This window comes from Talpa occidentalis, unplaced genomic scaffold (assembly GCF_014898055.3).
Source record: "Talpa occidentalis isolate TD23 unplaced genomic scaffold, MPIMG_talOcc4v2.1 talOcc4.7, whole genome shotgun sequence".
Lineage (NCBI taxonomy): Eukaryota > Metazoa > Chordata > Mammalia > Eulipotyphla > Talpidae > Talpa > Talpa occidentalis.
Window position 1 is genome coordinate 91,510,564 of NW_023605083.1, and position 24,444 is coordinate 91,535,007.

General features: G+C 52.1%; 2 protein-coding genes across 3 annotated transcripts; one reads left to right on the top strand and one right to left on the bottom strand.

Annotated features, from left to right (window-relative positions):
• The first annotated feature begins 18 nt into the window (after positions 1 to 18).
• On the top strand, positions 19 to 10,320 carry CHRNB1 (cholinergic receptor nicotinic beta 1 subunit). The gene is made up of 11 exons (XM_037494226.2): positions 19 to 120; positions 206 to 345; positions 971 to 1,015; positions 1,474 to 1,583; positions 1,687 to 1,795; positions 2,127 to 2,274; positions 2,868 to 3,080; positions 5,736 to 5,959; positions 6,747 to 6,928; positions 7,274 to 7,421; positions 7,726 to 10,320. The coding sequence occupies exons 1-11, from the start codon at positions 63 to 65 to the stop codon at positions 7,864 to 7,866; spliced, it is 1,518 nt and encodes a 505-aa protein (XP_037350123.1). The 5' UTR covers positions 19 to 62; the 3' UTR covers positions 7,867 to 10,320.
• Positions 10,015 to 23,255, bottom strand: ZBTB4 (zinc finger and BTB domain containing 4). Of its 2 annotated transcripts, none has more exons than XM_037492305.2 (4): positions 23,164 to 23,255; positions 16,007 to 16,076; positions 14,501 to 15,552; positions 10,015 to 13,895 (listed from the first exon to the last, which is right to left on the bottom strand). In XM_037492305.2, exons 3-4 carry the CDS (start codon positions 15,541 to 15,543, stop codon positions 11,957 to 11,959), a joined length of 2,982 nt encoding a protein of 993 aa, XP_037348202.1. In that variant the 5' UTR covers positions 15,544 to 15,552; positions 16,007 to 16,076; positions 23,164 to 23,255; the 3' UTR covers positions 10,015 to 11,956. The 2 variants fall into 2 exon arrangements, with proteins under 2 accessions (XP_037348202.1, XP_037348203.1); XM_037492306.2 differs by lacking the exon at positions 23,164 to 23,255 and adding an exon at positions 16,353 to 22,709.
• Between the last annotated feature and the right edge of the window lie 1,189 nt (positions 23,256 to 24,444).

Sequence of the window (24,444 nt, forward strand, 5' to 3'; positions counted from 1 at the left end):
TCCCCTGGGTTAACTGTCCTGGCTGCTCACCGAGCGAATTCACTGAAAGACGCGGCCAGGCGATGACCCCAGGGGCGCTGCTGCTGCTGCTGGGGGCGCTGGGGATGCCACTCGCCCCGGGTAAGTCTGGGCCTCGAAGAAGCAGGGACAGGGTCCCGAGTTGTGGCCGGTCACCACGATTTCACCTAGCGCTCTCCTCTTCCAGGCGCCCGCGGCTCGGAAGCAGAGGGCCGGCTCCGGGAAAAGCTTTTCTCGGGCTATGACAGCTCGGTGAGGCCGGCGCGGGAGGTGGGAGACCGCGTCGGGGTCAGCATTGGTCTCAGTCTGGCGCAGCTCATCAGCCTGGTGAGCGCGCGGGGGGGGGTTGAGGTCGCGCCCCTGGCAGCTGGGGGGCGTGGCTTTAGGCGAAGCCAGACCGAGAGCCAGCTGGGGGCGGGGTCAGGCTGAGTTAGCGGAAATTGGTCTGAAATATCGGACCAATGGATGAGCTGCGGGGCGTGGCTGCTGGCCGGGCCCGGGGCAGAGTCGGGAGGGTGAGACTCTGCCTGTGGGCGGGTCTCCAAGTGGAACTGGGCCCCACAGACTGACAGGCGGGCGGGCCTTGGGGGTGGTGGGGGATCACAGCTTGCGGCGGAGCTTGATGCCAAATGGGGTCCTTGGGCCACAGCGTGCGGGGATTTAGGGTTGGGTGTGTGATGAACTGTCTACTGGTGCCCGGGACTTAGCTTGGCGTGGGGTCGGGAGAAGACCAGGGCAGTGGAATTGACTGGCAGTCATTGCATAGAGCATGAAGTTGCTGAGTTAGAGGCGGGGGCTTAAACTCCGGCAGCCCCTGGGGGGCGGGGCTTGCATCCAAGAAGGGGGGACTAGGATAAAGCCGGGAGTTTCCAAGGAGAGCTTGACTCGGAGAGCCCCCCTTATTTCTTTCCACTCACATCACCTCTACCTTTTAAACTTTTTTTTTTTTTAGAACGAGAAGGATGAGGAGATGAGCACAAAGGTGTACCTAGACTTGGTACGGAGACCTCCTGGGTGGGAAAGGGCGCCCCGCTGCTTTACAATTCCCTCTTATGTCCGACCTCGTAAGATTTTATATGTATATTGCATCAGGACCTCAGAAAAACACTTTTATAACTGAAACAGAAGCTTCAGGAGACAATTCCTATTTTCATGCAATTTTTATTCTCATTTTTAAAACACTGATTTGTGGTTACTAATTTGATTTACAAATTGCAGTTTGAAAAAAAACAAATTTTCAGAGGATAGCTAGTGCAGTTACCTCACTTTCACAGACTAAAAAAAAAAAAAAAAGGGGTCCGGTGCGAGAGAAAGAGAAATGTTATGGGATCCCATCAAGTACAGGTGGAGCCGGAATCTGAACCCCGGCCTGCTGCCCTCCCTGCTGTTCCCTTTCGGGAGCGCAAGTCTCCCAGTTTTCAGTCGCCGACAACCCCTCAACCTCTCCTTCCCTAGGAGTGGAAAGACTACAGGCTGAGCTGGGACCCCACAGAGCACGAAGACATCGATTCCCTGCGCATCACCGCCGAATCTGTGTGGCTTCCGGACGTGGTGCTCCTGAACAAGTAGAACAGTCCCAAACCCTGGGGGATGGGGCGGGGCCGCTGGTGGGTGGGGCCGCCGGTGGGGCGGGGCCTAGTCGCAGATGAGAAGATTCCTTCCCTGCAGCAATGATGGAAATTTTGACGTCGCGCTGGACATTAACGTCGTGGTGTCCTCTGACGGCTCCGTGCGCTGGCAGCCCCCGGGCATCTATCGTAGCAGTTGCAGCATTCAGGTCTCTGGGCTCCGCCTGGGAGGCTCAAGGCGTCCTTAGGGACCTCCCTCTCCTCAGAAATCCTGACTCCCCAGCTACTACCAGCCCTCCTCTGTTATCTCCCCATAAGTTTCACATCCCTTTTGGCCCCCCCCCCGCGCGATTTTCCGTTGAGTTTCATCTTCTCTGTACACTTTCATTGACTTCCTGTCTAAGTGACCCCTCCTTCATTTTCCATGGCCACCCCTGGTGTCCTCTGACTACTATCTGCCCTGTGACCTCCCCAGTGACTCCCAAATCCCCCCAGTTCCCTCCAGTTCTGACAGCTCTAGTAACTCTTCCCTCCATCCAGGTCACCTACTTCCCCTTCGACTGGCAGAACTGCACCATGGTGTTCAGCTCCTATAGCTATGACAGCTCAGAGGTCAGCCTGCAGACTGGCTTGGGTCCTGATGGGCAGGAGAGGCAGGAAGTGCACATTCATGAAGGGACCTTCATTGGTGAGTGGGCATGGCTCCTTTTCCCATGTTGTTGTTCTTCCCACTCTTAGCTTCTGACAGACCGATAAATATACTCTGTCAGCAATGTCCAGTACAACTTTGCAGGGTCAGCAAGATGGGTATGACTGTCTGTCTACCTTTCACCAATATGGAAACTGAAACTTGTTCAAGCTTATTAAACATGGCTGCACAGGGGCCTCCCTGGTGGCGCAAGGGGTTAAGCACAGCACTATGAAGCTATCCGCACAGCATCTGCAGCATGAGTTCGATCCCCAGCTGGCCAGGGAGCTACCCACATAGCACAGCAGACCCCTCCTGTCTCGCCCGCTGCTCGCCTTAGCAGTGTATTTCAGTCAATCTGCCTGTTCTGCTCCCCACTCTGTATCTGGTGAATCCTCTCACCCCCCACACCTCTGGCCTGTACCCCAGTTCTTATATGCATAAATAAATAAATCTTAAAAAAAAAAAGATGGCTGCACAGCCCAGAGTTCACAGTTAGCCCCTTATCACAGAATCCCCCTCTGCTCTAGGATGGTGCAGGAAAGTTCCCATATCTGTGTTCCTTTGTTTTCACACCCCTCCCAACCCCCAAGAGAATGGCCAATGGGAGATTATCCACAAACCTTCTCGGCTAGTCCAGCCTCCAGTGAGTCCTAGGGGTGGTGGGGAAGGACGGCATCATCAAGAAGTCATCTTCTACCTCATCATTCGCCGGAAGCCTCTCTTCTACCTCGTCAACGTTATTGCCCCATGCATCCTCATCACTCTCCTGGCCATCTTTGTCTTCTACCTTCCACCAGATGCAGGTGAGAGAAAGGGGCCCCAACCTTCCTTCTTATCAATAACTGAACTTCTTCCTCTTCACCCTTAATCCAAGCCATTTCCTGCCAACCCAAGCCATCATGGGTTGTGCTTTAGTAATCCCACCCAGGTTGTGGGATTACTTCAGCCAGAACCTGGCCTTCTAGAGCCAGGTTTTTCTTCGAACCTCAGGCTCTGCCTCCCCTCTGCTGACCACCTCCATCCACCCAGTAATTTCCATACTCTTCCCTTTAGAATCCTAGGCTCTCTTCCTTGGAACCTCTACTCATCTGGCCAACAACCCCTGAACTCAGATGACTCTCCCTTTCCCCATACTTGCATCCTCCCTCCTCCACTTTCCAGACACCCATAATCCCCTATAACCATCTCCCTGAGAAGTAATAGCCAACATCTCTTCAGGATGCAGAATAATATAGTAACAGGGTTACCTTGGACCAAGACCTCAACCTTTATGTGCCTCAGTTTCCCTACTTGGAATGGAGACAATGTGCATTGTCCCTATGGCACAGGATTATTTTGAGGGCTAATTGAATTAATAGATCAATGCCTAATACCCAGTAAGTTCTATTTAAGTGTCTTTGCTACTTTTGAGCATTTGATTTAAGGTAGCACAATGAACATGTTATATATTCACTCATTTCTAATCTTTATAACAGCTGTGTGTGAGGTGAGTTACTGAACTGTCTTCCCATTTTACAGAGGAAGATAAAGAGATGGGGCGTTTAATAAATTTGCCTGACATCACACAGTCAGAGAGAGGTAGTGTTGCTATTCCAACCCTGGTTAGTGTCAGTCTGATTCAAAGACCAGCCATCCTTAATTTTGGTATTCAAACATGCTTTCCTTCTCTTAGGCATCAAGTCCTCTGTCTAGGGGAGGAGATGATGCAGCTCTAGAACAGATTTCCAAATGTAACTTCTGCTTCCTTCTGGAGCAGAGAAAATCTTGGAACCCAGTATTACAGGTCTAAAGCAGAACAAACCACACGAGTTATTGCTTTCAGTGCTTTCCATGAAGCTTGCAGCAACCCTTGTTTTATGCCACAGGAAAAATCAGCCACCTCGCTTATCCTTATATACGGGGTTTCATTTTTAGATCCTTCAAGCTGCTGTATAGCTTGTGTGACTGGGGTTGGTCTGTTTATTCATGCAACGATATTTGTTGAGCACCTAGAGCATAATGCTCCAGGCACTGGGAATACATCAATGAATAAAAGAACAAAATTCCTGCCCTTTTTGAGTTTACATTCTAGCAGGGGAGTTGATAAACTCAATAAACAAATCTAGTAGACAGTATATTTGTAGAGGACAAGTCCTAAGGAAGACAATCCAGTAAGAAAAGGAGCTGGGAAGGATAAGAATGGGAATAGGAATTAAAATTTAAAAATAGACTGGTTGCTGGCCTCCCCAGTGGCGCAGTGGTTGAGCACTGGGTTGCGAAGCTGCCGGCAGCCTCTGCAGCACCGGTTCGATCCCCGGCCACCAGCGAGGGTCCCACATGGCACACAGACCTCTCCTGCTGCGCCCACTGCTCCCCTCAGCAGTGTACTTCGTCAGTCTGCCTGTTCTGCTCCCCACTCTGGCTCTGATGAATTCTCTCACCCTCCCATGCTTCTGACTGTACCCAGTGCTTGTATAAATAAATCTTTTTAAAAAAAAAAGAAAGGAAAAATAATAGACTGGTCACTCTGGGGGCTGGGACAAGCTGATTTGGCCTGAGTGGTCTTGGGGGTGGGTGTGATACATATATGACTTAGGTCTCAAAAAAAAAAAAAAAGGATAGTCATCACATGCCTCATTAAACAGGGGATATTGGTCAGTATTTAAACAAAGATGTGAAGGAGGTGAGAGAATGAGCCTGGCAGGTATATGGAGGATTAATGTACCAGGAGCTAACACTGAATGCAAAGGCCCTGAATTGGGAATACGCCTTGCATATTCAAGAAATAGCCAGTATAACTGAATGAAATAAGCAAGAAATAAATAGAAGGTGATGAAGTCAGAGAGCTAATGGGAAGGCCTTGTAGATCATAGTAAAGACTTTGGCTTTATGCTGAAGATGGAAAGCCACTGCAAGGTTTTGAGGAGTGACATGATATGCTTTACATTTTAATAGGATCAATCTGGCTGCTCTATAGAGAACAGTCAGCAAGAGAGCAAAGAATGAAGCAAATAGCAGGCCTTTATAATAATTCGAGCCTGAGGTAATGGTTATTTGTATCAGGGTGGGAGTGGCAGATGTGAGAAGTCATCAGTTTCAGGATATATTTTGAAGGTAGAGCCAATAAGATTTGCATGAATTGGATATTGGATGAGAGACAAAAAGTTGAGAATGACTCAAAGGATTCTGGCCTGAGCCACAGGAAAGATGGAGTTGTCATTTATGAAATGAGGAAAACTATGGGAATAGTTGGGGGTGAGGAAAGTAGGACATCCAAATGGAGAGTTTAAGTAGGCAGGTCCATATGAATCTGGAGTTCAAGGTAATAAGATCAAGTTGGAGAGAGATACAAATGTAGGACTCATTTTTATGTGGTTGGTCCTCCAAAAAAATCTGTCCTAGAGTAGGTCACTGATTATATCATGGAGATTGCCTTATAACAAGTCTAATCCTTCTGCCTTTCCCTCTGCCCCCCCAAGGAGAGAAGATGGGGCTCTCCATATTTGCCCTGCTGACCCTTACTGTGTTCCTGCTGCTGCTGGCAGACAAAGTTCCTGAGACATCCCTATCGGTCCCCATCATTATCAAGTACCTCATGTTTACCATGGTGCTCGTCACTTTCTCAGTCATCCTTAGTGTTGTAGTCCTCAACCTGCACCACCGCTCACCCCACACCCACCAAATGCCCCTTTGGGTCCGTCAGGTAAGATTTCCTCCTCCAACCTGTATTCTCAACCTTAGTATTTGGGGACCTCCCTGATGGTGCAAGGGGTTACGTTGCAGCACTATGAAGCTATCTGCAGCCACTGCAGCACAGCACGGATCTCTGGCCAGGGAGCTGACCCACATAGCACAGCAGACCTTTCTTGTCTGGACCACTGCTCCCCTCAGCATTGTGTTTCAATCAGTCCACCTGTTCTCTTCCCTACTCTGTCTCTGGTGAATCCTCTTACCCCCTACACCTCTGGCCTGTACCCCAGTTCTTGTAAGCGTACAAAAAAATCTTCAAAAAAAGGAGGGAAAAAAAAACCTTAGTATTTGGCTGTGGGAGGTATCACGCTTTCCTTCCATCAATTTCAACCTTTCCTTTCACAGACCTAAGGGAGAACTACAACTCCTGGTAGACTATTGAAATGTCAAAGCCTGTTGGGTTTTGAAATGTTGCACAATTTTACTCTTCCATCATTAGCATTTCTTAGGTCCTATACTGAGCTTCATCAATATTGCCCAGCTGGGGTCTCAGGAAACATTCTCATAGTTGAAACCCTCAGGACTTCTCTTTCCGATTAGGCTACCTCCTAACTTACTTAAGAGCTCTTAAGGCTGTGTGGTTACATGTCCCTGTCCGTGTAGCTCGGTGGGACATATGCACTCCCACGCAAAAATAGGCCTGTGGAGTCGGGGTGGTTGTTACTTACCTTATGACTTGAAAGCATATGACCACCCCATACCTCCCCCGCCCCACCCACCCACTTTCTTCTACTTTGCAGATCTTTATCCACAAGCTCCCTCTGTACCTGGGTCTGAAGAGGCCCAAACCTGAGAGAGACCAGATGATGGAGCCACCTCCTCTAGCTCTCAGGGATTCGCCAGGAAGTGGCTGGGGCCGGGGAACAGATGAATATTTCATCCGGAAACCACCGAGTGATTTTCTCTTCTCCAAAACCAACAGGTACCTGCGCCCTTTCGCCCACTTAGAGGGAGAACTACAATTCCCAGGAGACTGTGCTGCGGCAGGAGGCTTAATCTCCCGGAATATGATGTTGTTGAGCATCATGGGAGTTGTAGTATCCCTTGTGCTGATCACTTTGCGGGAAGGTGGGCGCTAAAACGTGTATGGATGGGAAGAATTGCAGACGGCTGTGGAGATCGCCGCTGGCGCGGAGAACCTGAAGGGCCCTCTCAGGCTTTGAAAAGTGGCAGGGTGTTGGAGGAGGGAGTTGGGGGACGGGGCTTAGAGCAGTGACGCAAACTGTCTTTTCTCCTGGTCATGGCCGAACAGTCACGCCTCTTCCAGGTTCCAGCCTGAACTCTCTGCCCCAGACCTGAGGCGATTTTTCGACGGTCCAAACCGGGCTGTGGGCCTGCCTCCTGAGCTACGGGAGGTCGTTTCCTCCATCGGCTACATCGCTCGACAGTTGCAGGAACAGGAGGATCTCGACGCGGTGAGTCTGGAGGGTGGAGCCGGGCAGGGCCTCCAGCAAACTCTGGCTCCGCCCCCCGCACTCGGCTTTATCCCTGACTGGACGTTTGTTTCTTTGGTCCCCCCCCATGCTTTCCAACTGGCTGGTCACTTCCACCCATCTATGGCAGTTTGGCTCGGGTCTGTTCTGCTGCCCACCCTAGCCGTAGAACTGTGGTTGGAGGACCTGGACAGGGTACAGGGCTTGGGGGGGGGGGCAGGGCGGGGCGCCGCCTCCCCTGGGGTTCTGAGCTCAGGAACAGTTTCCTCTGCCTACCCCTATCCAGCTGAAGGAAGACTGGCAGTTTGTGGCGATGGTAGTGGACCGCCTCTTCCTGTGGACCTTCATTATCTTCACCAGCGTTGGGACCCTAGTCATCTTCCTGGATGCAACATACCACTTGCCCCCTGCTGACCCCTTTCCCTGAGTGCTAACGAGAGAGAGAGAGAGAGAGAGAGAGAGAGAGAGAGAGAGAGAGAGAGAGAGAGAGAGAGAGAGAGACCCACGCCCTCGGTCAGTTGAATGGAGAGTGCGGCAGTACTCTCAAGTTCTACTCCTTTCTGCCTCACCTCCTTCACTAGGAATCCCTTCCTCTCGGCATTGCCTTTCAGGGAGGGAGTGGAAGTGAAGGTCTTGGGCCCTCCTGAAATACACTACTAGCTTATTTACTCTTTGGCTTTTTGAAGACCCTCTTTTAGATAGCAGCGCTTAGATCCCCAATGAAATGGAACAAAGAACAAGAACTAAGCCTTAGAAGGGCATGAACTGTGTCATTCATGTTCACTGTAATATCACTGGCCCCTGCCATAGGCCCTTAACTAGAGATGTTTATCATTAGTTGAATCATAGGGCAAAAAAAAATTTTTTTTTCTGGAAGAAAATACACCAATTAATAGTGCTTATATTTGCATGTTGGGACTAGTGATTTTTTTTCCTCCTTTTTTACCTCTCTGTAATTTATGATGTTTTGTGATGAGTATTATTATAGGATAAAAAAGGTCATTTCTAAAAGGATGTATTTGTAATGAGGGAGGAAAAAAGCACATTTAAAAAACCTCCATTCAAGTTCCAGCGTTGGTGCTTGTCACCAAAGTGACTTTGGGCAAGTCACTAAACTGCTCTGTGCCTAAGTTTCCACATCTGTAAAATGAAGCTACTGCGTATCTTCTCCATAGTCCAAGGATCATGTGAGAATATGGGAAAAGTGCTATGCAGTTTATATCAAAATTTGCAAATTTGTACTTTTTGACAAGTTGTTGGCTTGCAGTTTTTTCAATTTGAATTAGTTCACTATTTTTAAAAATTGGGTATTTCACAGTGAAATCTGGATTTCTGACTTTTCTCAATAAATTCCAAAAACTACAGCAACACTGGATCTGATTCCCCGTTGGCAGTACACCACTAGTGCTGATCAGTGGCTGCCCACTCTGGTCAAGGTATTTATGCCAGAATTTCTCTAAGCTCCCACCCACCTGACATTTTATCTGCCCATCCATAACACTAGAAAAAGTACAAGGGAGAAGAGGGGGCCAGGTGTTGAAACCAAAGAGGAGGCTGGGAATAGAAAAAGAAAAGTCACTGTGTCCACTCTGGCTATCACACATTTTACTACTCAGTTTCCTTTCAGTTTGAAGAAAAGGTTGCACTTGGTTTAAAGCAGGGTCTTTCTGGGACAGAGATCTTGTGCCCAGCAGCCTATGTGGAATGGACTGAGTTAATGTTTCTGCCTGGAGGTCACACTAAAGTCAGCTTGAGCCCAATGGCTGCAGCAATTAATGTGAAGTAGCATTAACCAGGTCTCACACCTACTCAATTTTTAGAAGTAGTTGTCCTAAGAGGGAGAATAGGCCTACAATCCCAGGAATCCCTGTGGGACAAGGTTAGCATGTCCCTGGTAAGCCAGACCCACAAGCCACGCAAATAATTGCACCTGGCATCCCACTGTGGAGCACGGTTCGTTTGTCTTGTTGGTTTATTGGCCTAGAGTTGGACACACACACAAATGCTGAGATAAATATTGGTCAGTTTCTCTAAATCTGGGTCCTCACTACATATAGAGCTAGAGTCTGTAGAATTCTAAATCTTGCGTGCTGTGGCACAGAACCAGTGGCCTTCCCACTCCACCCTCACCCTTCTTCCCAGGGAACATGGGGAAAGCGGGCACTAACTGACAAGACTTGCTAGTTTTCCAAAGACAAAATTGCAAAAACCCCAAATTTCTAACATCTGAAATCCACAATATTCAAGTCCCCCAGTTCAAATACATATATTTTAATCTCCATTTTTGCCACAATCTCATTTGTTGCCCAGAACCACCAAATTCCAGAAACTATTTTCCTAAATCATATTTTCAAAAAAATAAATGTCTACAATCTCAGTTCTCCCAAAATGTCCATGGTTTTGGAATTTTTACCTGTTCTGAAATTCAAATCCCCCACTCCATCCTCAACGCCTTCCATCTTCTGTGCAAGTTTGCCTCAGATGAGTGCAAGGTAAGGATATAAGTGGACTCTCACCAATTCTGCCCCCTGCCCTCGGTCTCTCTTGTGGTTCCGCTGTGTATATATATATATAATTTGTGTGTAGATATATATATGTATTCTTTATTATGTATTTTTTTCGCAGTTTTTCTAAAGTGCCAGAAACAAGATTTGTGGGAATTTTTTTGTGATTTTTTTTTTTGCATTTCCCCCGTTTTAAACTTTTCCCCCTTAAAAATTGGAACTTGGTACATTCAGTAGGAAACTCTTCACTCGGACTGTGGCCAAGACCAAGAAAAGTGCAAAGAGACAGAGGAGGAGTGAAGGAGCAACACTCCTCCGTGGTTAACATTCAGGGAGTCTGTCAAAAACCTCCCCCTTCCTATATGCTGGGAGGCTAAGAGGCAGGAGGATGCTCCTGCCCCGCCCCCCAAACTCACCTCCCTCCAAAAGCCATGATCTTGCCCTCTCAGCATCTGTGAAGAGGGCAGCCATCTTGGCCCCAGAAAACAGTAGCTGGGAAAAAGACTGACATTTGATGACAGCAACTTTTCCCCTTTTAAAACTGTACTCCTCTAATTCCCATTTATTAAATTTGCTGCCCCAAACTGGCTCTCCCCTTGTGAGCTACTTTTTGTTTGTTTTTTGAGTGGGGGAGGTGGGTGGGATGGGAAATGTTCATCCAATCACAGAGTGAGGAGGCCCAGTTATCAAAGAGAATTAGGAGCAAACATTTCCTTATCTCCCCCACTGGAAGGAAACATAGGGACCCCTGACCAGGGTTAACTAGTGCAAATTAGGGATTAGGGACTATTTAAGGTCCCTGCACCCCATCCCTAGGCTGGGATCTTTGGGTGTGGGGAACTGAGTCAAAGACGGGGTGTAAGGTGCTATTTTGGAGGGAAAGTTGGTGGGGATACCCCAAAGCCCACCAAGGGAGTAGGATGGTTCTCCAAAAACCATCTGGAGTGATTGGTAAGGGGAGCAATACTGGGGAAGATGGGAGTAAGGTAAGGATGGGAGGTCATGTGCAAATCTTGGGCTTACCCACCCATCCAACCCCCATCATTTTTCTGGCTATTTGGTCTAGTCTGGGAGAAACCATCAGGAAAAAATCTGGGAGAAAGTACATTCCCTTCTCCATCCCATATGGAGCTCCTCCCTCCTGGCCCCCAAATCTGGTTTAGCCCAGAAGAGGCCATATGTAGAGGCAGGAAGAGGTATGATCTACTCACCTCTTTTGCCGTGGAAGAATCTGGGGCTCACTGGATATGGGAGTCAAGATAGGGCCAAGATTGGTGCTGCCCTAGACTGGGAAAGTGCGCAACCATGAAACAGACGCATAGCCCTCCCCCCAATACCTCCTTGACCTGGATTGGGAGAAGCCATCTCCAGAATCTGGGAGTATGAGGAGGAATATGGAAGATCCAAAGGCATGGAAGTCAAGGAAGGCATAGCATCTTAACATGAAGCAAACAGGGACACAGAAACCCACCCTTGAGAAGAACAGAATCTAAAGCCATTCCTCCAGGCAAATGGGTATCAGGTATCACAATGGTCTGGTCCAGGCCCTGGGCCACAAAGAATGGAATGTGCTAGGAAGCATCTGGGGAAGAGCTTAGAGAAAGCTTCAGAATGAGGGTTGTCATTAGGTGAGAGAGATGGTTTCCCCCTAGGTTTACGAATCAGGGGGGCAGGTTAGACATTCAGAGCTGGTGGGGGCCGTGAGTAGAGATTCATATAAGTATATTGCTCAGTTGCCCCAAGGGCTACAGAAGGGATGGGAGCTGGCCCTGCCCCTCACAGAGGCCATTCCCTGGAGGAGAACTGAGAGGGAATCACCAAAGACCCCTTCCCAGGAGATGGGAAAACTACAATCTCACACAAAGCAGCCTGACCCCTGAGCTCCAGGGGCCCCCGAGTCCCTGCACAAAGTGTGGAGGGGCTCCCAAGGGGCAGGGAAGCCAGGGAGCTAGTAGTGGCGGGGGGGTTCAGGGAGGGTGGCATCTGGTGAAAGGGGGAATCTGGGCCCAGAGTTCACCCCACATCTCCCTTCTGGGTTCTCTCAACCCCTGCCCTTTCCCCTTCTCCCTTAGGGGGTACTGGTGGAGGAAGAGTTGGTGGGGGTGGAGTTGGGGGATTAGGAGGTGCTGCTTGAGGATTGACTGCGTAGCCAAAGACCCCTGGTAGGAAGGGAAGGGTCCCCCCACCCTTCTCATCAGGTAGGACCATGTTAAGAGCAACAGGGAGAGCGGCCAAGTTGCTGAAATTGTAAGGATAGGCAGCAAGGAGCTGGGGGCCATAGACTAGTGGGTAGGGCTCGGGATAGAACGTGACTTTGGCAGCCCCCATCCCTTCCATTCGGTCCCCCTCCCCAGCCCCCACTGGCCCCTCATTCCCAGGTTTCCCCCTGCCACTGCCAGGTTCCCGGCTGCCCCCAATCAGGGCCAGTGGAAACTCCTGTACAGGTGGGTATGCGTAGGTGCCCCCTCCTGCCACCACTGGGGGCTCCTCACCCCCAGAGATGACAGGGTCCTGGAGTGAGGCTGTCTCAGAAGCTTCCTCAGCAGCAGCGCTCCCGCCACCTGCCTCCCCGCTGGATGAAGAGACTTGCATCTCTTGGGGGGCTTCCTCCTTGACATCCCCAGGTCTGGTGCCGGAGCTGCCTTTAGAGTAGGCAATGACAGGTGTGGGGGTGCCCCCAGGCCGCTCGGCAGTGTGCCTCTGCCCATGGCGGCTCAGGGCAGCTGCCGTCTTGCACACTTTGGCGCAGTGAGGGCAGGCAAAGCGGGTAGAAGGCCTACGTCCAGCCCGGGAGCTGTGGGAGCCCCCACTGTGGGCCTCCTGGTGCTTTCGCAACTTCCTTAGGGTGGTGAATGCCTGGGCACAGTCTCCACAGCGGTGCCTCCTCTCACCACGAGTACGACCTGCCGGGCCATCAGCAGCTGGGGTCTCCTCCCAGCTCCTTCGCTCCAGCTTCTGTTTCCAGCGCGGAGGCCGGCGGCTTCTGGGCATCCCGCTGCCCCCACTGCTGCCGGTGCTGGCAGCTCCAGCCTTGCGCTTGGGCTTGTATGAGTAGTAGGGCCTCCAGAGCTGATCCTCCCCACCAGCCTTTGATTCCTCCTCCTCGTCTTCCTCCTCCTCCTCTTCTTCATCCTCCTCCTCACTCTCTTCCACCTCCTCTCCACTTAGCTCCCCAGGGCGCAGGTCAGTTTCTGAGATGCGGCGCTTGACAATGGCCTCCTCGCCAATTCGCACAGTGATCTGACACAGTGGAGGTGGAGCCTGCAGCTGAGAGGGGCCCCGGCCAGGCCCTGCGGGGGGACCCCCGCCCCCCGCAATACCACCAACAGGCTTGGCCGTGTAAGTCAGAGTCCTTCCAGCCCGGGGGTTCCGGCCTTTGGCCTCCTCCGTGGCTGTAGCGGGCCCTGCAGCCGTTGCTGGGCTGTCCACTGTGGCAGGGCTGGCTGGTGTGGCTGCAGGCTCGGGGGGAGGAGGGGGGTACTCACGTTTTTTGGGGGGCCTTGGGGGAGCAGTGTAAGTGATGACTGAAGCGGCTTGGGCCCCTCCTGTGCTGGTTGGCCCACCCCCTGCTCCACCGCTGCTGCTACCTCCATGAACAATAACAGAGGGAGCTGGGTGGGCAAAAGTGATGACAGAGGGTGGGGGGCCAGGCTCTGGGGCAGGTGGGGGTCCTGGTGGTGGGCTGGTCGGCATTGCTGCAGGGGCCGGCGTGGTGAGGCTTGGAGAAAGAGGGGCCTCGGGGGCTCCTTGGCTGTAGGTCTTGTAGGGCCTTTTGGCTGCTCTCATGGGGAGCAGGCGGTACAGCTTGAGGGTATTGAGCTTGGGCTTGTAGCCTCCATTGGGTGTCTTCTCACTGGCCAGCAGGCCCGGGCTAATGCCATGGAAGGCTCGCTGGTGGGTCTTCAGGTTATAGTAAGTGACAAAGGTCTCCCAGCAGAAGATGCACTGGTACCTGGGCCAGGACAGCAGGGAACAAGGCAGGGGCAGAGCGCCCTGAGTCAGGGGCCCTGAAGCCTGGGCCTCAGTTACCCACGTCCTCTCCTGCCCTCCACTCAGACCACAGAATCCCCTAGCCAATGGCTCACCCTCCTTTCATGCTGCTTTTCTCACCCCACCAGCCAGAAGGGGCACCAGTCCACGCTGGCTGTGAGACATTAGGCCTCCACTATTCCATCTATGAACTGGGAATAATCACACACCTCATCTAACTCACACAGCCTTCTTTCAAAGTTCACATGACAGGATGGGGAAAACATCTTATGAACAGGGACACCTAATGGAAATACATATTATAACTATTGGTAGACATGCCTCTGCTCCCCGTAGTCTTTCCTACAAGGGCAACTTTCTCATCAGTCTGTCCCACATAATAAACATGAGTGGAAGGAACTGGAACTAGAGGGAATGATGATTCACAGGGGGCAGGGGCAGTGGGTAAGTAAGCATCTCAGGATGACTTTGTGCTTTCCCTCACTTGTCCCTGGGGTCCTTGAGTGCTGACCCTTGACCCCTCTGCCCTGCCCACACCCCCAATTCCTGGACTCCCAGGCCACTCACCTGCGCTCCCCGGTGTGCCACACCTCGTGCTTGGTGCGGTACTCAGCCAGGGCAAACACCTTCTCACAGTAGCGGCAGGGGTACTTCCTCCGCCATGAGTGTACATTGCTGTGCCGCTTCAGGCTGGACAGGGTCACGTAGGAACGCTCACAGGCCGCGCACACATATAGCACATGGCCGCCCACCACCTTCACCACATGCTCAGGGCCACCACGGAAGCCCACGGGTGGTGGCAGGGCTGAGGCATCCACTCCTGCAGGACCACTGGGGCCAGAACCACCAGCTCCCAGCCCTGCAGGCCCCCGAGTGCTGGCCCCCCGTCGGCACTGAGCCTCATGGGTCTGCAGCCGCTTGGGATGAATGAAGCTTTTCCCACATCGAGGGCAGGGGAGGGGCCGCCGGGGCAGGGGGGGCTGTGAATCTGGGGCCTGGGCCTCAGCCCTGTCACCCTCCCATTCCCCAGCTGGCCTCGGCCCAGGCCCAAAGCTGTCCTCTTCAGGCTGTGAAGTGGCCATGGGGGCTGGGGCAGGAGGTACCCAGGCATCACCTCCCTCCCCCAGGCCCTGGAGGCGGGAGATACCCAGACGCCGCCCCAGAGCTCCGATCTCTGCTACAGCTGCCCCGTCTCCCCCACCGCCAGGAAGTGCAAGCCGGGCACTGTAGATGAAATTGAGGACATCAGAGAAGGCAGCTGCTGGGACCCCTGGCAGCTCCAGGACCCGGGGTGGGGATGAAGTGGGGGGCGAGGCTGGAGGGGGAGAGGAGGATGAGGACGTAGAGGACGAGGAGGAGGCAGCTGTAGTAGTGGCAGGGTTGGAGGTTAACCCCCCAGTAACTGGCGGGAGGGGAAGTGGAGCTGAAGCCAGGAGGGCTTCTCTGAAAAATGGACTAGAAGCAGCCAGGACACTGCGATGAGCAGGGAACTTGGTGTCTCCAGCTATGAGGGTGACGTCACAGAAGAGGCCACGGAGTCGCTGCTCATTGAGCTGGCGCAGGACAGCAGGGGCATGGGACGGGTCCGTCACCTCTGCAGGGGGGGGCATGGCGCCAGCCTAGATGGAGGAGAAGAGACCAGGGGAGGGTCTCAGAGACTGAGCAAGAAAGGGACCTCTAACATTAGGAGATGAGCTGAGAGGGGGGTGAGAGGTTGCTGGTCAGACACTAGGGAAAGCTGACTAACTTTGGGTCTCAGAAATCAGGGGTTAATCTTAGACAACCCAAGTCTGACCAGAGCCCCAGCATCCAACACCAGTATGTCAAACATTGGACTGGAAAAGGCCAGCAATACTTCAAGTCATGATAAAGATCAAGGGGTCAAACCCTTCAAAATCATAGGCCAGAGAGGAAAGCCATAGATACCCCTTTCCCACTGGGAGGAGGAGGAAGCCCCCACAATTACTGAAGACAACTTCACAGAACTCCCAGCCTGGACAAAATGGCTGCCTTTGCTGGCCTGATGCCTTAGTTCCATCTTCTCCTAGCTGCAGACCTCTTGCACCTTCTCACCTGAGAGCACAGCCAACATGGAGCGGAGTGGGGGTGGCTCAGCAAGTCCCTTCTGCCTGGCCTCTTCCTTCTGTGGAGAAACAGAAACTGTGTCCTCAGAAGGGAACTGGGAAGGAAAGGGCCCCCGGGAGGTGGGGGGTGGTGAGTGCTTGGGGTCAGAGATGACTGGACCTGACCCTCCCAGAGCCTCTCTGCAGACCCTGACCCTCCTAGGAGCTTCCGTCAGGTTACTTGCTTAGGCTGCGTCCAATAGAATGTAGGCCGTCATACAGATTATTGCAAAGCCTTGTTGTAGGGCCCCCCCCCAGAACACTGGAACAAAATAATTTGCATATTTCCCATTCACCTCAAAACAATACAGCAGCGTAGTTGAATCCCATAGGTCCAGAGAAGCCTGTTGAATCACCCTCAAATCCCTTCAGCCCAATCTTCGAAGCTCAAAGGAAATCAAAGATTTGCATGTTGCCTTTCATTACATTGTTTCATTTACATATCAAAATAAATTTGCTGGCACTTTTCTACAGGACTGTGCTGCTAGATATTCAAATTAGGAGAGGCCCTCACACACCCACACCACAAATCTTAGAGGGGGGTTCTGGCCCAGGTGCCAGGTGACCACCAAAGGACTATAGAGGCATACCCACGTGCCACCTTGCTCCAGTCTCTGGAGGGCATTGGAAAGGCCACCAGACTTAGTGAGGAGGGGTGGGGACCACAACCCCTATCTCACCTTGTTAGGAGGCTCATCCAAAAGGAATAGCAGGCAACCCAAACGCAGCGGTGGGTATCACTATACTGAAAGCACCTCCTTGCTGCTTCCCCTCTGGGAATAGTCAGGGCGTATTTTTCAGTTGAAGATCTGAGTTCAAGCCATACAATGATTTAGCCAAAATCACACAGAGCTGTCTACAGAGCCAGGCCTTCTGACCTGAGAGCAGACCTCTTGGGCCTCTCTTGTTCGGCTCCAAAGCCTATGTTCCTGATGACTATACTGCATTAATATGAAGGGCACATTTAATATGAAGTTATACATTAATCTTCATCCACGTTCTCGACACAGAGCTCCTAAAAATCTTATATTTTCCAAGCGAACGGACGTAAGCAGCATCTTCTATTCTAACATTTGTCTTTGACCCCAGTTCCTGACACAGAGCTCCTAAGTCCCTTGGAATTCCAGGGGTGATAGGGGTGCTTTTGTTTTAATGGGCTCCTGGACAACTTCAGGATGGGAGCTGGTGACCAGAAAGACCAAGCCAAGATAAGAAGCTTGAACTTTCAGCCCCACCCCCATCCTCCCAGGAAGGGAGAGGACCTGGAGTTTGAGTGAATAACTGACTATGCCTACGTGGTGAAGCCTCCATAAAAACTCCAAACTACAAGATTTCAAGAGCCTCCAGGTTGGTAAACATGTCCACATGCCAGGAAGAGGTACACCTCAGCTCCATGGAGACAGAAGTTCTGCTCTCAGGACACTTTCAGACCTCATTCTATGTACTTCATCTGGTTGTGCATTCGTCTCTTTTATCATATCCTTTATTACATAATAAAATAGTAAACATAAATGTTTTCTGGTATTCTATGAGCCATTCTAGCAAATTATTGAATCTGAGGAGGGGGTAGTGGGAACCTCAATTTTATAACTTGATTGGTTAGAAGTACACAGGGCCTGCACTGGCATCTGTAGTGGGGATGGTCTGTGGCACTGAGTCTTTCATTCTGTGGCATCTGACACTATCTCCAAGTAGATGGTGTCAGAATGGTAGAACATCCGGCTGGTGTTAGCGAAATGGTTAGGGTGAGAAGTGTTTCGAGTGTTTACAAAGTAGTTGTGTTTTCCTTTCAACAGCACCCACTAGAGCCTACACTAGCCCACCTAGTACCTTTGTGAAAATTAAAGAAAGGGCCCCTTTCTCCAGGAGATAGCAGCCTTGCACCGGTAAGCAAAGCAAAAGCTTGATTCCAGCCCATGCATCCCTCCTTGAGTAGGTCTGCTTATGTGCACTACCCTACACCTACTGAGGCAGGGCTGTATGCTGACTGCAGAGATAACTTGGATAAGGACTGGCAGGGCTTCTTAGAAAAATACAGGTCCAAAGCTAGTTTGGGCCTTAGAGACCACCTAGAATCACTATCACCATGGCTCTGGCCACTGCCATTTATGAAATACTTAGGTGCCAAATATTATGCTAAGCATTTTCTTTGCAATATATTCCCACTCCATTGAGGCAGGGATCACCAACCCCACTGTATAAACGAGGAAATGAATGCTTTACATACCCACTTGTGCTCACTTTCATGTCAAGAGAACCCAGTGGCAGGGTGATTTGCCCCTGGTCTCATTGCTAACCAAGTTGGTGGTTGGGCAGGACCCAGTTCTCCTGAGTTCAAATGCCCCACTAGCCCCTGCCCTAGCAGGGCTTATACATAGGAGGTAGAGAGGACGCACTGGTGGTATGACCCCTGGGCAAATTACTTTACCTTTCTGTATGTTTCCTTGTCTGTGAGGTGGGGATAATGAATAGTTCCCACTTTGTAGGGTTATTGTAAAGATAAAATGAAGGAATAACTGGCAGTACCGAGATTAGAGCCTGACACACAGTAAATGCTTGGTAAGGGCTAGCTCTTATTATTAGCTTGGAACTCATTCTTGGAAAATGGTGGGAGGTAGTGAAAATGAGACAGAAATCAGACTTCATGGTAGGTTTGATGGCTCTGTGGGTTTCATTTTTTTATTTGTTTTTACCATTTCTCTACTCTTGACTGTCTGTCTGAGCTTAGAGATGTGACTGTAGTGGGGATCCGACACACTCCACCTCTTGTTGTTCCCTCTGTCTGGAATGTTCTTTCCTCAGACAGTTTCATGTTTTGCTGCTCCACCTCCTTTAAGCCTTGACTCAAAATTCACCTTTCCCCAGGGCCATGCATAGCCACCCTTACCTTCCCAAACTTCCTGTCCTCTCCCCACTTTATTTTTCTCCTCAGCAATTATTAAAACATATTGTTCTTTTATCTCTAGAATGTAAGCTCTAAGAGTGGGAATGATTTCGTCCACATTGTTGGCTAATATCTCCAGTGCTTAGAACAGTGCCTGGTATATAATGGGAAACTTAGTTTTCTTTTGGTGAATGAATAAAGCTGCCTTCTTCAAAATCTGCCTGGAGCCTCAGAAAGAAGCCATCCTTGGTGTTGGTCTGGGCTGGCCAGAAGCTGAAGATGATGGGTATAACCTGAACACTTCTGAGACACTCGTGCTTTGCCTGATACATTTCCAGCAGCTCTACATGCACTGCCTCACGTAATGATTTCCTCAAAATGGCCACCCACAGTATTTATATTATCCCAACTTTACAGGTGAGGAAACTGAGGCTCACAGAAGCATATACCCTGCTCAAGGTCACACAATTTGTGAGTAGCAGAGTCAAAATTCAAACCCAGGCCTGTGTGAATTCAGATGCTGAGTCTTTCCCTCTGCAGGATCCAGCCCTGAAGGGGCCGATGGCTGGTCAGCACGTTACAGAAATCACCACACAAGCTCTCGTGTGTTACTAACTGTCACGTTTGACTCCACCCTTTCTCTCGTTCCCCACATCCATCCCACAGAGAATCTGCAGTTCAGCTTGGGAATGGCTTGGAAGCCTTCCCTTCAACCGGGAATGGCTCGGAAGCCTTCCCTTCAACCCACCTCTGGCTCCCAAACTAGCTCAGGGCCTAGTTACATTCACAAAGTCCAAGTTCATGACCTCCCAGCTATTCCCCTGCCTCCATGCTTACCTTTTCCCCTCTAGCCTCCCTCTAGGCCAATTTCCCCAACTGCAGTTCAGAAACTTTTACTAGTCCCCAGTAACTCCAGAAAAAGTTTAGATTCCTCAGAGAGGCATTCAAGACCTCTGGTCTAGCTTAATCTTCCTGTCTAAATTTGCTTTGTGGGGCCTCCCCTGTGGCACAGTGGGTTGAGTGCAGCGCTATGAAGCTGTCGGCAGCCTTGCAGCATGGGTTCGATTCCTGGCCGGCCAGGGAGATACCCACATGGTGCAGCAGACCTCTCCTGTTTCGCTTACTGCTCCTCTCAGCAGTGTTTTCGGTACATCTGCCTGTTCTGCTCCCAGCTCTGTCTCTGGTGAATTCTCTCACCCTCACGCGCCTCTGACTATACCCCAGTTCTTGCATAAATAAATAAATCTTCAAAAAAAAAATTGTGAGATAAATTTGCCTTGTGTTAGTCTCCCTTCAAGCACTCAGTGTGCCCTCCAACCTCAACAGGCCCATGCTGGTTCTCCTGCCAGAAATGCAACCTTTCTCCAGTTGCTTCTCAAAAGTCCTCCAAAATGTTAAGATCTAACTCAAATGCCACCTCTATCTTGGCCCACCTTGATCCATAGGACAATTTCTCCTTCCCCGAGCTCATCAACATTTTGTGTCCCTATGGTCAGCACCCTATGCTGGGGCACCCTGAGTCACTGCCTGAGCACACAGATCTTGTAAAATGAATTGGTGTAGGTGCTGAGTTCTGCAGAATTTGGGGATAAGAGGGCTTGGGCATAGGTAGAGAGGCCCACAGAAAGCTTCAAAAGGGCAACAGAATATAGCATATAATGTAAGAGTACAGGTTCTAGGACCTGACTACCTGGGTTCAAATCCAGCTTTATCTCTTACTAGCTAAGTGGCTTTCGGAAAATTACTTCTCTGGGCCTCCAGTGTCTCAATCTGAAAAAGGGAGGTAATCAGAACAACCACTTCCACAGGGTCACTACAAAGACTAAATGTAAAAGCACTGAGAACAGTACCTGGTAGCCAAGCCCTGATAAGGGACCCAAGGCTGACAGAGGGTGGCACAGACCCCAACTGTAGCTACCTTCCAGGTATATTTCCCATGAACTACTTACTGACAACCCTGTCGGGAGATAGGCAAGGCAGGTATTGAGCTCCATTTTACAGATGAAGAACTAAGGCTCACTTAGGGAAAGTGCCAGTAAGGAAGTCGTTGGGCCAGAACTCCTCAGTTCTAGTCTAGGCCTCCTTCACTTCCACCAGTCCTGTGTGCACCTGTTGTGCAGGCCTCACACAGCAGCCAGCAGCAACTCCCCACCCCCCCAAAGGAAAGGCCCAGGGCTACAGTTCCCTCCCAGTCCCTGTGCATGTCTACCCTTTCGGCCAAGGCAGGCCTAGTATGCAGCCATGTACAAACGTGGAGCACATACACGGCTCATCCCTACACCTACACACACACACTACACACACACACAAACACACCATACAGAATGGCTGAGGCCCCAAAGGTGAGGAAAACCTGTTTTGAGGAATCTGCCTAGTGAGCGAATTCCGTTCCCATTTCCAGACCCTTCCACAGTCGCAGGAGCAGCCCAGTATGCGTCACAGAAGAGACGGAAAAGCAGTGATACCCACAAGGGGGGCAGAGAGAGGGTGAAGCAGGAGGAGGAGACTGAAAACTTCGTGTTTCTTTTTTTCATTTCAGTGACAAGAGTCACGCCCGACCTTTACGTAAACATGGCCAAGGAGCCACTCTGTCCAAGCTTAGTTTCCTTGCAGTCGCCCGGCCTCTCCTCCCAGTGACCCTGACACGCTGGGAGGGCCAGTGAGGGGTAAGCACACAGACCCTGCGCAAAGACTAGCTGGGCCACCCCGACAACACCCAGGCCTCCTCCTGCTGCCCTTGTTCTGCCCCATATTTATCTCCTGCCTTCTTCAGAACATATCCCCACAGCAGCCCCACACCGCCACTTAAACACACAGAAGGCAGGCACGCACACACAGCTTGTGGCTGATCTCTGGAGTCTGAGGCCCACATTGCCCTTGTCACGCCACCTCCCTCCCCACAAGTGTTTTCTGACCAGCTCGCCTCCCAGCCCAACAGCAGACAGGCTCCTGCAAACAACGTCACCAAAGAATCTGTGGAGAACGTTGCAAACACATAACCTTTCTCTCGCTCAGCTGCCCACAATCCCATAAACACAACCTGTACATTCCACGCAGAGACCCTCACACCCGCGCCAGCTGACCCTGAGACACACCCTGGGGTTTCCACTTCCTACATGATCCTCAGACCTGAGTTCTAGACATGCAATTCCCCACGCCACTTGCTTATCACACAGACATAGAAACCCCTCCAAACACCGTTCTCGCGGACACTGGACCACACCTTGGCGGGACCACTTAAATGGGACCCTAAATGAGACACCTTTTGAATCAAAGGTACACAACCGTCCCCTCCAGATGGGCAGGTACTGGTACCCCCGGGCCCTCCACAACACATCCACCTTACCAGCTATGCAGAAAACAACAGTTAATAAATAGTTCATATGTGCAGGCCAAGACACATACGTTCAAGAAAACACACGATGCTATAAAACATACACAAAATCCCACATCTAACAAATTCAACAAACCCCGCACATATTGTGCCTTGCTTTGAATGCGGACTTGTCACCCAAAGCCATAGGGCCAGATCTTGTAATTCTGCCCCGTAACACTGGACACCCCTTCATCTGGCTCTCTGTCCCCACAGCCCTGGGAGGGCCCTACCCGCACCCCTGGCTGCCAGACCAGCAAACAGTGGTGCCCAGGAGAGGTTTACCTTGCCCCACCAACACAGCAGACGACACACAATCTCCAGGACTCACAGCCACAACCCAGCCCCGACGGCGCGCAGTTCTAAGGCCCCTGCTCGCCTTGCGAACCCCGCACACCCCAACTCTGGGGCGCTCGGCGGCCCACCCCTCCCCCGCTCTGCTGGCTCCTACGCCATCGCCCTCCCAGCAGCTTGCAGCGCCGGCCCGAGCTCACACCCGCCCCACCCCACCCCCAACCTGCCCCACGGGGGGAGGGGGCATTAGGCTGCAGAATTAACCCTTCAAATGGGGAGTAAGCGAGGCCCCTTCCACGTCCACAAACGATCGCACCCCCGGTCGCCGCTCTGTAGGGCGCCGTATGGGGCCCCCTTAGTCGCCCCCCAGCGCCTTGCGCGCCTGGGGGCGGGGCCAGGCTCAGCCCCCGACCCCTGAGCCCCCAGGTCAACCCCAAAGGGGAGCGGTCGCGGCGCGGGACGCGGCCCGGGCCCCCGTGGCGCCGGGCAGCTGGGAGGGGGCCCGGCTGTAGGCTCCGGTCCGCCCTGGCCCTGCCCGGTTCGCCCTGGGGCCCACCTGACTGCGATGGCGCCGCGTTCGCCAGGCCCGGCTCATCACCGTGGCCGCCCCCGGCCGCTCCGGTTTCGCCCGCTTCCAGCTCCGGCTCCGGCTCCGGCCCCGGCCCCCCCAGCTCCCGGCCCCGGCCCGGCCCCGCCGCCGCCGCCGCCGCTGACATCATCGGCTCCCCCCGCCCCGGTCCTACCCCCACCCCCACCCCCGGAAACAGTCCCCCCCCAGCGCCGCTGCCGCCGCCGAGAGGAGGCCGGCGCAGCGCAGCCGACGCTGCCACAAGGCTCCGGGCGCGGGCTTGGGGCGAGCGCGCCCGACGGCCTTCGCCCGGACAGACCCCGGGAAAGGAAGGGCGCCGCGCGGGGCCACCGGACGTGCGGGCACCCAGGGGGTCGCGGGCCTGGCTACTGCATCCCCGCCGGGCTGCACGACCACGCACTCCCTAGGAAGGGACTCCTCCGCCCCCTGCACCCCCTCCACTCAACGGTGCACACCGCCCGGAGCTCGCACACCCTCTCCAGGCACAGGCACAAAACATGGCAGGCACGCATTCAAACCCAGTGGGACTCGCAGATCCAGACTCAGCACCCTCACAGGGGGTGCCCTGGACACACGCACATATCCTTCCCTGGAATGCATGGGGATCCCCCCCCCAGAACCCCACCCCCCACAGGCCACAGGTTAGGAAGGCCCCAGCTTTACAGAACAGGCACATATAAATGACTACCAGAGCAGATGAACGCGCAGTTTGCTATTTTGTTCCCACCGGCAGAAATATCCACAATATGTGCGTAAATGCAGAGGCCTTCGTGTGGGCCTCTTGGGACAGCACCACCAAAACACCAGGTGGAAGCTCACACCGAAGAAACACATTCCTGAAACTCCAGAGGGACAGTCCCAGTGACTCCTCCCTGGTGTTCAAAAATTTAAAACTCAGAAGATGGAGGCCCCAGTCCTCAGAGCTTATTCCTGTAAAACCTTTCTGAAACAAGGTGAGGCATAAATAAACCAATTTTTTTTAAAGATTTATTTATTTATGCATACAAGAGCTGGGGTACAGGCCAGAGTTGTGGGGGGTGAGGGGATCCACCAGAGACAGAGTAGGGAACAGAACAGGCAGAGTGACCGAAGTACACTGCTGAGGGGAGCAGCAGGGGACTCAGGAGAGGTCTACTGCGCCATGTAGGCTGCTCCCTGGCTGGCAGGGAATCGAACTCATGCTGCAGTGGCTGCGGATTGCTTCATAGGTTGCCTCTTAACCCTTGCGCCACCAGGGAGGCCCAAATA